The sequence below is a fragment of the Xenopus laevis genome, chromosome 1L, assembly GCF_017654675.1.
Source record: "Xenopus laevis strain J_2021 chromosome 1L, Xenopus_laevis_v10.1, whole genome shotgun sequence".
NCBI classification, from domain to species: Eukaryota; Metazoa; Chordata; class Amphibia; order Anura; family Pipidae; genus Xenopus; species Xenopus laevis.
In genome coordinates, this window is record NC_054371.1 from 134,104,115 (window position 1) to 134,117,513 (window position 13,399).

Below are 13,399 nucleotides of genomic sequence, written 5' to 3' on the forward strand. Positions count from 1 at the left end.
GACCAGTCCCCTTTTAACACTAAACTGTGAAAAATCAGGCAATTTTCAGTGCCATTGTGGAAGAGGATAACAATAACACAGCCCAGCAAGCACTGTATAATCAACTGCTTCTTTTATATGAAGGTGAGATACAAGCAGGGATTTTGGAAAGGAAAAACACTAGTTAAAGTAGAAGGAAACAAAAAAAAACACACTACCTTCAATGTGTTTTCCATCAGGCCCCCTCCTGAAACGCCATACTAAAAAATCTGAAATCATTCCTGCTTCTGTGCACCAAGCTTCGGAAGTTTCACCCCTTTCCACAGTTCGGCGCCGCCATTTTCAAATCGGCGCATCACTTCCGCCCTGCGCTCTCTCTGTAATGCGCATGTGCCTCCTTCGTACCCCCCCCCTGACATAATCATACTCGCATTCATTCTGGCATTCAGAGGCAAACAAGGAGCCGCACCTGCGTGAACAAGCTGTGTTACAAAAAAGATAGTTTTGTAACAACTACATTTTGAGGAATCAATGTAACGATTTTTATTCAATAAATTTGTATTCAAAGTAGATTATTTTCAGTTTGCTTCTGTTAATCAATAAATCATTAATGCATAAATAGATCAGTAAAAAAGTACGTCGTTTATATTCAAAATAAAATGTGTCTTTTTCCTTTTAAGTTAATACAGACCTCAGTCAGACAGACCTGATCGCTGCCTTTTTTTAAATCTCCCCTCTCCTCAGCTCCTGCGCTCGGCTCGCTGACAGACTGTAAATTAAATCCTGAGCGAGCGCAGGAGCTTCAAAGCTTACCCTAATCTCTTAGCAATGGGGGAGCAGGAGCACGCGATAGGCGAATGAAGAGATGAGGCAGGGGCAGAGAGGTCAGTGATGACAAACGGAGGTGTCACGTGACCGCTTCGTCATCACTGCACAAGGAAAAAAATTATTCTCATGCGCATGCGCAGGGCACGGATTGAAACGATTGCGCATGCGTGTGCCCTATTCAGGAGGATTTTTGGACAGCAGCAAAGGTATGCTATATCATACATGCTTACACTTTTTAAAAAATCGATTGCAGCTAAAAGATTAATGGAAAAACGAATTGGAGATTGCATGCTGGTAAATATATATACTATTCCTTGGCAACACTTAGAGCTTAAGAAGTTTTTTGGCTTTCCTTCTCCTTTAAGAGAGCCTCCTGTTTGCAGGGGATGGTCAAGCAGTGACTATAATAAATAAACAACGATCCATTATTTATGACTGGCAAGTGCATTTATAATACATTTTCTTTATTATAGACAATTTGTGGTCTGGAGGGGCTGAGCAAGCAACTTCAATTGGCTGTGTCTGGTCTTACCATATACTCCTTTGAACATGTTAAATAAGAAAAACAGAGGGATTCCAAACAATAGGAGACCCTGTTATTACTATGTCCTTGAACATGTTGCTTGTTAGTGAGTCCTTCTTTAACGGTTTTTCAGCCCAGACCGATCGGAGGCATTAAATGTTGCCATTTTTTGCTTAAATTCTTTTAGATACTACAAGCCATAGCAGTTAATGCATTTATTAAAATGAATGCATTTAAAACTAAAATGACTTACATTGTGAAAGATATATGAAACATCCACTTTAGAATGCCCCCAATGCATATTCACAGCAGTGGCTTTCAGTATCAAACAATGTTCTGAGGAAATGTACTGAGGAAAACTATATCTAGGGAAAGACTCCACATTCATAATTGACATAATAAATATTTGGTCCCAAACACACTATTCCAGATCTAGTTAAAGATTCCAGGGTCCACATAGGGATGGGCAAGGAACTCTCCCAGTTTATTACCGTCCGTGTCATAGTGCAACATTTTGAAGCAGACGTCACAGAAGAAGCATGGGTCATCTGGAGCTAGACTGTCATTAACGGTCACCCACCTAAAGAGGGGAGTAAATAATATAAATATACATCTTACAAAATCTACAGCAGCTTTCCCTGCAAAAAAGGATTATTGCTTTAAAATGACTGATTTTTATAATTAATATAATATATACTGGAAAGTTCCTCCAATGAGTCATGTAATATTATTTAACCATAATTCTAATACATATACATGAAATGAAAGCTACCTTGCAGTGTACATTAGACATACAGAGCACTTTCGTGTCCAAAACCAGTGCCTTTTCTTTAATAACGGGTAGAGCGTCCTATCCAAGCAGTCTTCGTGATGGATCAGTCTTAAAGAAATAAAACATGGAGATCATTGGCAAAAGGCTTAATTTCCTATGCAGGAGGCTTCTCCAATCAGATACCTTCCTGGTGAATGTGGGAAGGAGCTTACAGTCTAAGTGGATGGGAGGCTAACATACAGGCACAAATTGGAGATGAAAAAGTGCACAAGGTAAGGCATAGTCAGTAGGCAGAGGACTAGGCTAATGTTATAGTGCTCCAAAAGGTAGACTCTTAGTTTTTTCTTGAAGAGATTGAGAAAGGATTCCTTATGGAGGAATTCAGGGATGGAATTCCAGAGGAAAGGAACAACAAGATAGAAGGGTTTGAGATGAGAAGTGGCAGTGGATGTGGATGGTGTGAAGAGAAGGTGACTTTGAGAGGAATGGAGAAGGCAACCAGGAACGTAGAGTGAGACAAGAGAAGAAATGTACTGAGGAGCAGAGGAGTGAAGGGCTTTGAATGTTAGTAAAAAGGATTTTATATTATATCCTTTGCTTAACAGACAGCCATGCTAAGGATTTTAGTTGGGGTTGAGCAGGTTCCCTTTTAGGAAAGAGCAGAAGGACCCTGGTAGCAGAGTTTAAGATTAATTGGAGGGGGAGGGGAGAGGAGATTGCAATAGATTAATACTGGTTAGTAGGAGATTGCAATAGTCTAAAAGGGATAAAAAAAGGGCATGGATTAGTGTTTTGGGAGAAGAGGAGACGTTACGTTCCAGAGAGGCTAGAAGTTAGAGAGAGACAGGGTGGTAGTTAGAACAGGATGGGTCCAGTGTAGGCTGTTACAGAATGGGTTTGACACCAGCCTGTTTAAACAATGCGGGTAAAGTACCAGAAGTTAGCGAGGAATTGAATATATGAGTAAGTACTGGAGTAAGGACAGGAGCACACTGTTTTAGTAGAGGTGATGGCATAGGATCAAATAAGCAAGTTGTTGATGGAGAGGATAGGAGAAGTTTAGAGACTTCAGGCTCAGATATAAGAACAAAAGAGTTGAAAAGGTGAGGATATTGGTATCTGAGAGGTGGGAAAATTGTTTGTGAATAGAGTCAACTATGCTTTCAAAGAAGTCAGCAAAGTCCTGGGAGGAATGTCCGAGTTTAGTGTTTCATTTTTACAGGGATGAAAATATTGAAACATTAAATATTGAAAACAATCGTCCGAGAAAAGGTCTCCTCTGTTATAAAGCAAATAAATGGGAATGACTGTTATTTTTTTCCCAAAGTCCTAGGCCTAAGTAATGTTGCACTTTCAGCTGAAAGCAAAATTGCATAAAGCCTACCTTATATCTGTAACGGTAATAACGTGCTCACAGTCCCCTTGATGGCAGTACAGGTAAGGATAGCCGATCTTTAAACGCAAATCGTTAAACGTATAGTCCTCCATCTTAGCAGACTGAAATTTTTCGTAGCCTCTATCACGAGATTCTGCCCATTCTATGGTAGTCCTAGAAAAGCCGCAAATAAATGGGAATGTCTACTCGCATTAAGAATGAGATAATGCATACACATATTAACAGGCACAAAACAATCTGAAAATATAAGTCTTTTTGTTATGGTAAATAAACATCCCAGCTACAGCTTATCTCCAGAATGCTTCAATAAACAATCTGTATCACCTTTTATGTACAGAACGTAGATTCTACATTCAGTGGCACTTGAAGAGTAAATTCTAAGGAATAGACCGCCACTGTTCTGCATGCATATAACTTGGTGCAACTGGGCCTATGCTTTCCAGGCTTATGACTCCAGCTCAGTCTATTCTAGAAAATGAAGAAGCAAAAGTATATGGATGATTATGCTCTTTGTATCTTTCCAGGTTACATGGTTTTAATATATAGCGTATCAATCCTAGTTTTCGGTATATGAAGGGAAAGATAACTAGTTGTATTTTTTTAATGAACGCTTTTTTTGCAGCCACCAGGAACACCCCAGGATGGACCATTTTCACACTCAATTAAATAAAAAGTAAAATCTACTGGAACTCTGGATTCAATTGCATTGACAGGAAAAGGGTTTAAGACAGAATGTATGGCAGCTCTCATTCGCTTATGTATTCACTTTTATATTCATATATACAGATACGGAGTGTGAATAACAACTCATACTACCACTTTAATGGGGGAATGTAATAAAAAAGTCGGTAACAGCAAAAATATTCGCTATGCGGAAAGTTATGCCTCTGTGCGAACAAATTTGCCTTTGCGCGAATTTAATATAGCTTTTGCGAACGCGGAACTGTTCAGCGACCACTGCGAATTTTATAGTTAGCGCCAGTGAGCAGTAAATGTAATAATATTTCTTAATGAAAAAGTTGTTGCCTTTGCTCCAAAAGATTACGACACCTTCAAGCACTTCTTAACAGAGGGCAATGCGCAATTAAAATTCACAATGTAATAACCGGTTAAGGAAATGCAAATTGTTATTCTTATTTGTGCAAATTTGCTCTTTGCGACTTTTATTACATTCCCCCATAAGACTTCTCAAACCTTCTGTGTATACACTCACCTGCTTATATCTCTGCATTGCGGGTCTCTCATATCATTGTAGAACACGCCCTCAAAGTGAAAAAATGCTGATTTGTACAGATCCTTGGGAGAAAAAGTGGGGTATTAATAGGACAAAATGACGCTAGATATTACAGAATAAGATTGTGGCTGCCCCCCAAAAAAATTTACACCAAAAAAATAAGTGAAGTCAGTTGCCTCAAAAATCAAGTATGGCAGAGTTAAAGGGTATTAAATACGCCTTAATATTTCAAATTTAATATAAGCTTCAGCATACTGAAGTAAGAAAGGTTCTAATTACAATCAATTAAAAAAATCTGCATTGTTTCTGAAATAATCAAATGTATATTCACTATTCCTCTCTCAGCATCTGTTTCTCTTCATTCTGTCTTCATTCGGGAGTTGGGTGTCAGATATTTATTGACAGTTAGATCCAATATATCTTATAGGAGGGCTTCTTTTGCCTAAAAGATGTATAAGAGCTCGCTCTATTAAAATCACCAGAAATCTCTCTACATGCAGACTTTGTGCAAATGGCAGTTATTTTGTTAGATTTTGTTTGTACTGGAATCAGTTATTTGAGTGAGCTCTAACACATCTGCTAGGAAAGGGAGCCCCCGGATAACATATATTGGATCATTCATCTGACACCCAACTGCTGAATGAAGACAGAATGAAGAGAAACAGATGCTGAGAGAGGAATAGTAAATATAAACTTGATTATTTCAGAAACAATGCAGAATTTTCAATTGATTGAATTTAGAAAGTTTCTTCAGTATGAGCTTATTTCAGTATAAGGAAGCTTATATTACATTTTATTTTCACGATAGTTAGAACCAAAGCATTCTTTGCGTTTCTTAGAAAGCCTGGCCACGTGGTGGCAGCACACTGCAATTTAGTAAATAAAACTAGCACATATTTGTTGCATGCTGTTTTTAACAGTTTTGCTCTCTCATACATAATGGGGGGAGTCATTTATCTACACTGGGCAAATCTGCACCTGGGCAGTAACCCACAGCAACAAGTCAGTTATTAGGCATACCATCAGTGTCTGTATACAGGTATAGAATCTATTATTCTATTATACCTGCTTGGGACCTGGGGTTTTCCAAATAAGGGATCTTTCCGTAATTTGGATCACCATACCTTAGTTCTACTAAAAAAAGTTAAACATTAAAGGTGAAGGAAAGTCTTTTTTGCTTGGGGGGGGGGTGCCAAAAGTTAGGCACCCCTAAGTAATTGTATTTACTTACCTGACACACGGTGCTCCTATCAGGAGAAAACGGCACGGCTCGGGGTTCTTCCAGTGAGCACCACGGAGCATTCATCAATTTAACAAAAATGGCGGCTATTTCATTCTACTGCACATGCGTCTGCCCCGAAAATTTAAAGAAGTGAAGAAGAGAATCATTCCGTGGTGCTCACTGGCAGAACTCCGGGTCGGTACAGTTTTCTGCTGATAGGAGCACCACCCTGGGGTGTCAGGTAAGTCAATAAAACCACTTGGGGGTGCCTAACTTTTGGCACCCCCAAGATGAAATGACTTTCCTTCTCCTTTAAATAAACCAATAGGATTGTTTTTCCTCCATGTGGATTTATGCAGCTAAGTTACCATCTAACTACACACCCGATCATAGACTCAAAGCAGGTGCTTAGTAGGGATGCACAGAATCCACTATTTTGGATTCGGCCGAACCTCCAAATCCTTCTCGAAGGATTTGGCCGAATACCGAACCAAATCCTAATTTGCATATGCAAATTAGGGGTGGGAAGGGGAAAAAAAATCACTTTTTTGTAAACGTCCTGCAATTTCCCTCCCATATATGCATATGCAAATTCAGATTCGGTTTGGCCTGGCAGAAGGATTAGGCCGAATCCGAATCCTGCTGAAAAAGGCCAAATCCCGAACCGAATCCTGGATTCGGTGCATCCCTAGTGGTTATTAAGGAAAATCTGCAAGAACTTCAAGTACAGATAATAAACTCTCTTATATTAACCCTCTACCCTTAATTAAAGGGGTTGTTCACCTTTGTGTTTACTTTTAGTATGATGTAGAGGGTGATATTGGTTTTCATTTTTTAATATTTGTGGTTTTTAAGTTTTTTAACTTTTTATTCAGCAGCTCTCCAGTTTGCAATTTAAGCAGTCTGGTTGCTAGGGTCCAAACTACCGTAGCAACCATGCATTGATTTGAATAAGGGACTGGAATATGAATAGGAGAGAGCCTAAAAAGAAAGAGTAAGTACAAGTAGCAATAGCAATAAATATGTAGCTTTACAGAGCATTTTTTTTTAGATGGGGTCAGTGACCCCCCCATTTGAAAGCTGGAAAGATTACGAAGATAAAGGCAAATAATTCAAAAACACTAAAAAAAAAAGACCAATTAAAAAGTTGCTTAAAAAAAAAAGCTACTGTACAATGAAAACAGGTAATAAATAGAATTGTGCATTCCATAAGCACGTCTATATTTGCTTTTCTATAGACTAGCAAATTATGTCTTGTAACAAAGAAAAGAAAAACATACAGTCATCAAAAATGCATTTAATTCTGCCCAAAAATCTAAATATTGAACTCGAAAATATATGATTTTTTTAGCGCTTTCAAAGCTGATTGGTGTATTTCCTTGCATTTACACAATGTGCGTTAGCATTGTTCTGTGCATGGTCCCAAATCTGAGTGCCCAATAAAAACCTTTCATTTGCCGTATGGCAGTGATCCCCAACAAGTAGCTCGTGAGCAACATGTTGCTCTCCAAGCCCTTGGATGTTGCTCACTGTGGCCTCCCAACTGTGTTGACTAGTTCTGTTTTGTTTACTGGTTCAAAAGGTTGGGGATCCCTGCCGTATGCCATTGATTGTCATTCGCTACCCTCTTTGAATAGTGTCCTTTTGTAATGGAGTTTCATCACCCAATGTCCGGTTCGGCTCAGTACACCAGGTATGATTTGCACTTGACTGTGGGTCCATCCATATTTTCAAAGGCTTCCTTCACTAGATCTTTTGGTTTATAAATATGTGCTTGCAAGCTCCCATGGCTCAGCAAAGACTGCAGCAACAACAGCATCACTAGTGACCAAGAAGACTGTGCTTTAGATATTCATCATAGAAAAGGTTTTCGCTAAGGCAAAAAACGTGGCAGCACCCACCCATGAATAAATGCAAATATGCTGCAAGGGAATATTCTGTGCTCAAACTCTACACTTTGCTAGAATATGGACAATAAATACTAATATTGGTTGAAATGTGTTCCTAGTATGTCGTGATCATTAGGAAAGAAAGATCTGTTATAGCTGAAAAGATCAGGTCATTTTACTTGTTACCTTGCAGATATTTTCGGGGGCCAAGTCTGGATTGTTGCTGAATTCTCCTCCAATTTGCAAATCGCTCACACAGTTAATGGCATCCCTCAGCTCCGTTAGTTTCTGACTGCCCAGAACCAACACAGTTTGATAGGGTTTGTATTCCTTGTGCTAAAAAACACAATAGCAAACACATTTGGTAAAAGAGAAAAAATAAAATAGTAAACACAAGGAAGCACAGAAAAACATTTTGGCCCCTAGGTGGGCCCTACACTGGAAGCCAAGCTGCCCAGGAGCCCGCAACAGCCCCCAACTCACAGTATAACATACAAAGTACCCTTTTCAAGTGAAAGTTTGGGTAAATCCCTGGCTTGTGAAAGAAAAAAGAAATATAAAATATAAAACATAACACAAGTGAACTACATTCCCTTTGAACCAAGTATCCCTCCCCTAAAAACATGATACATATTCCCAGAACTTTTAACAATCCCACAGAGGGAAACATTTCAGAGGTGAACTAATGGCAGCAGTTGTTTCCATTGTCTAAGGGCTGCATAGTCCTCCCAACTCTTTTCTCCAGTGCCCCAGTCTTTGCATATTCTATAAGTCTTTTTTAATAAGCAATACATGCAATTTCCACAACCTTCAAACTAAAATTGTGGTTTGGCACTGCAATATGACATCAGATCAGTTGGTGAAAGAGGCTGAGCATTAGTTTGTTGTTCTTCATCAGGAAACGCTACAGGCAGGGGAGACAATGGCAGGCAGACAAGAGCAGAACACAATTTTGCTGGTAGTGATCTCATACTGTTCAAGCTTAGCTCCACCTGAACTCTTGTAGTCTTTCCTCCATGATGACAACCACTCAGTGCTCGGACAAGTTCTAGCGGGGCCACAGTGAAAAATTAGTTAAAATTCAGGTTAGATTGTCTTCCAAGATTACAGAAGAATGGAGCTGGATTGCCATTGGGCCTCATCCCCCACCAATAGTATTTTCAACGGTATTATTTTACAAAAACAAATATTATTTTATTATATGGAGCAAATAAAGTTAAACGTAAGGCTAATGCGACATGAGGTTCTTTTTCTACCTGCATATAATTGAATACAGAGAAATGCTCAGAAATACGTTGCTTTTTAACACACTGATTCCGGCAGTAGTTGTGTCCTACTTAGATTTAAACAAAATGCATTCAACTGTCGTTTTTGAATGTGGTTTATTCTGCAACAATACTAACCTTTCTGAAAATGACTGGATACACAATATTCAGAGTAAGCACCAATTCACCCTCATCCACCATATCGGCTGCATCCTCAGGTCTTTTTCCTACTGCATGAAATTCCTAGAAATAAAAAAAAAGAACACAAATGCCTCAAATAATACAGCATATCTACTGTAGAGATACTACTTAGCAAGTAGATGAAGTGAAGATAAACAATCATAAATTAAAAGTGGAACCTTGAACGGATATACTGTAGAGTTATGGGACACTATTTGCTCAGAATGAAATTAAGATCAATATGATACTTAAAACAATTCTATGGAACACAGAGTTTCTATCAGGCTGTGCCCTCGGGGCTTCACCATTTGAAACAAGATGATCCCCTTCACTCAGTTATCTACATAAAATCCCAGATACACACTTACTCCTTACCTACATATAATACATTTTTGTAAAATCCAAAATAAAAACGGAGTTAGACCAATCTGCCACCTATTTTAAACTATTACGTAACACACAATCCAGACCAACCAATTGTATTTCACTCCTGAAAAAAATATTGCTGTATCAGCAATACTTTCATACCCCACTATTTAACATGATAGAATCTAAACACAATCCCATCGCTACTTCCTAACCAAAACAGTTACATCTTTTATATCTTTCCTGCTTTGCTTGTTTGTTTGTTTTTTATGGAAAAACTTTTCTGCATACTTAAAGCCAAATATCCTTTCAGCAGGACAGGAGCACTTCCAACTTAATCTGCCTGGTGCTTCTGTACCTGAGCACTACATGCTACAAACCAAAATGGCAGCAAAAATGCTGAAGCCTAATATGAAATGGGTGCTCACATGGGACATATTTCAGCTTCCTAATATGTGTCTGTGATGGCCAGCCATGGCTATCCTTCACTTGAACGAGAAATGCCAAAAGTGAAGGCGTAAACCATGGGAGGCAATCACGGGGGATTTAGAGCAATAATTAATATTAATAATTCATTTTATGTAACAACCAGTTACATGATCAGATCTCTCAGGAAGTGTGCTCGTTCCCATTGGATAGTAAGCTCCCTCACAATGACATTTTTAGGTCTTGTCTTCAGATACAGTCCCCCAAAACTGGTCCGTGGTGGCACCTCTCATGGGGCAATGATCAGATCAGCAGCCAGACATAAAATCATTTTAAAGATAAGACACTTTTGTTTTTTAGCTTCAGACATTTCTTTAGAAGTATTCCATGACCACAAAGAAAATATTTTTTCTATCCCAAAGATGAAAATAACAGAAAAACCATAACCAGCTCATGAAGGAAGGTTTCTTGTCTGCATGCACGTTCAATAATGAGCGTTTCTCTCCGCCGATCAAGTATCTTTTTCCGAATCCTGAATAAGGGAAACAGAAGAACAGCAGTTTTCCAGCACACTTGTAGATTTAGAGGCCCATTTATCAAAGGTCGAATTTCTAATTCATGTGAGGTTTTTTTAACTTTTTTTTTTTTTTAATAAAATCAATTATATTAGAAATGCGATTGGGAGGTTATTTGAGGATAAAGTCGAATATCCAAAACTCAAACTAATATTACCAACCCGAAAACTCAAATGGAAATCAAATCAAACTCGACTAGAATTTTTTTCTCCGAAAAAAAACTTGAATGTCAGGGAGGCTATTAACAACTTCAAATGGGTCACTGGACCTCTCCAATTGACTTTTACATAAACTTGGCAGGTTTTAGGTGGCGAATAGTCGAATTTGAATTATTCCCAGGGTATAGGTGTAATAAATCTCAAAATTTGAATCAAGTTCGCATAATTCACAATTCGATTTTGGAAGTTTGAACCAAAAAAAGCTATTCGAAAATATGAATTAGAATTTCCAATTCGACCTTTAATAAAGCTGCCTCTTAAAGTTTTGTCTTAACTGGGGACCCCTTTAAAAAGGAAAGTCAGTACTTAAAGAAATAATGGAGTCAGTCAAATAACATTTTTAAGAGACAATAATCTAAGCCTTGGAGGATCAATAGCTGGATGGATGTTTAGATTAATCTTCGAACCAGCACATTCATCATGATTACATAATTAAACAATCAAGACAATTTATTACCAACAAACAAACTCAATCTGAACTTTGAATTTTGACACCTTTGGACCAATTTATTTCTAAGGCAAATATTATGGCAATGCCTTCACTTTGCATCAAGTATAACATCGATTCATTATTCAACAGTCTAGTGATGCATTGGTTGCCAAAAGCCTGCGCCCAACTCGAAGCCACCCTCTCTCAATGCAAAATAAACCCAACCTGGTGTGTCATGATAAATCATAAATGCACAAGATTAAGGAAATTAATAGGCAATGGTATGGGTCAGAAAGAGGGATCAGAGCGTGCTAACACTGCAGGTGGGTGAGGCTGTGGACACCTCAACCCAATTAACGTATGTTTTGCTGGGCCAAAACCACAAAGAGAAAAGGCTGCTAGTTTGGGGAGTAATTAGTAAGTAATACTAATGGGTGATTTTAATTACCCAGAAATTGACTGGAGCAACAGTACTGCCAAGTCAGTTAATGGGAACAAGTTTATAAACTTGTTGAATGACAATTTTATGGCACAAGTTGTTTAAGAGTCAACCAGAATAAATGCTATTCTGGATCTAGTGATCTCTAACCCCTGGGTAATAGTGACCATACTGTGATCTAATTTAATGTCTAATGACAAATATACACTGGGGCAACACAAAACCCTGCCTTAAGGGCTGCCCTTCAGAGCATAGATTGGGGCATTATGTTTTCAGCTAAAACACAGAACAGAAATGGTTGTCATTTAAAATTATATTAAATTGTTATTGGTCTCAATTTATTCTCTCAAGGAGTAAATGTGGAAGCACTAAGAATCACCCTATGTGGCTTAATATAAAAGTAAAGAATAGGAAAGAAGAGAAAGACATTTAAAAACTACAAGTCTGTGGGGACAGAAGCTGCATAATAAATGTTGTAAAACAGCAATCTGAAAGGCAAAGATAATAAATGAGGAGTGCATTGCGGCAGAGGCTAAGAATAACCCCAAAACGTTTTTTTAAGTATATTGATAGTAAAAAGATGCGGGTTAAGAGTGTTGCTCCTTTAAATAATGGTACCAGTATGGCGGTAACAGATACAGAAAAAGCAAATGTGCTAAATCAGTTATTTTTTTAGTGTATACAATAGAGGAGTCAAGATTTCCCAGACTCACCGCATAGCTGCCCTGTTGGCTTTGCTCAATCTAGTCAGTGGCTGACTCAAGATATGCTTCGTAAAGCTTTAATGAAAATGAATGTGAACAAGGCGCCAGGGAGACATGGAATACAACCCCTGGGTTCTAAGAGAGCTTAGTTCAGTTTTAGACCAGCCTCTATCATCTGGTATGGTACCTATGGATTGGAGGAAAGCTGATGTCATTCCAAAATTTAAAAAGGGATTACGATCTCAACCTGGCAATTATAGGCCAGTAAGTTTGATATCTGTGGTGGGCGAAATATTTGAAGGCTTGGTAAGCTATCACATTCAAAATTTTGTCCTAGTGAATGGCATTATGAGTTGCAATCAGCATGGCTTTATTATGGATAGGTCATGTCAGACAAATCTAATTGCTTTTTATGATAAGGTAAGTAAGATGCTGGCAGTAGATGTGATCTATTTGGATTAAAGGGGATATTATAATAATAATTTCTCTAATGCTTTATTTACCAGTAGGTCTTTCCAGCTGACACAAGGGCACCCATTCCGATTAGAAGAGAGGAGGTTCCGGCTAAATATTCGGAAGGGGTTTTTTACAGTGAGAGCTGTGAAGATGTGGAATTCTCTCCCTGAATTATTTGTAAGGCTGATACATTAGAAAGCTTGGAGAGGCTTCAATGGGTTATTTTTTGCCTTCCTCTGGATCAACTAGCAGGCAGGTTATATATAGACTTAAAAGGTTGAACTTGATGGACATGTGTCTTTTGTCAACCTAACTTACTATGTAACTTAAACTTTATCACAGACAAATCTGACACATAATTGACACCAGTAAAGAAGAACTTCATCAATGAATAAATAGAATACAGTGGGATCTGTCATACTGACAAGGAAGTGGATGCTCCCACTACATATGCAGAGAAGAAATGTTCTGTACCCCCAATTCACTGCCTCCTCTCT

General features: G+C 38.4%; 1 protein-coding gene across 1 annotated transcript in view; it reads right to left on the minus strand.

Annotated features, from left to right (window-relative positions):
- Window positions 1-1,530: 1,530 nt before the first annotated feature.
- snapc3.L (small nuclear RNA activating complex polypeptide 3 L homeolog) overlaps window positions 1,531-13,399 on the minus strand; it is a 28,057-nt gene continuing 16,188 nt past the window's right edge. The window contains exons 3-9 of the mRNA XM_018257756.2: window positions 10,528-10,612; window positions 9,247-9,351; window positions 8,030-8,179; window positions 4,712-4,794; window positions 3,487-3,651; window positions 2,103-2,210; window positions 1,531-1,910 (exon numbers count right to left, since the gene is read on the minus strand). Of these exons, the coding sequence (XP_018113245.1) occupies window positions 1,763-1,910; window positions 2,103-2,210; window positions 3,487-3,651; window positions 4,712-4,794; window positions 8,030-8,179; window positions 9,247-9,351; window positions 10,528-10,612 (844 nt within the window). The 3' untranslated portion in view covers window positions 1,531-1,762. The remainder of the gene's footprint in view (window positions 1,911-2,102; window positions 2,211-3,486; window positions 3,652-4,711; window positions 4,795-8,029; window positions 8,180-9,246; window positions 9,352-10,527; window positions 10,613-13,399) is intronic.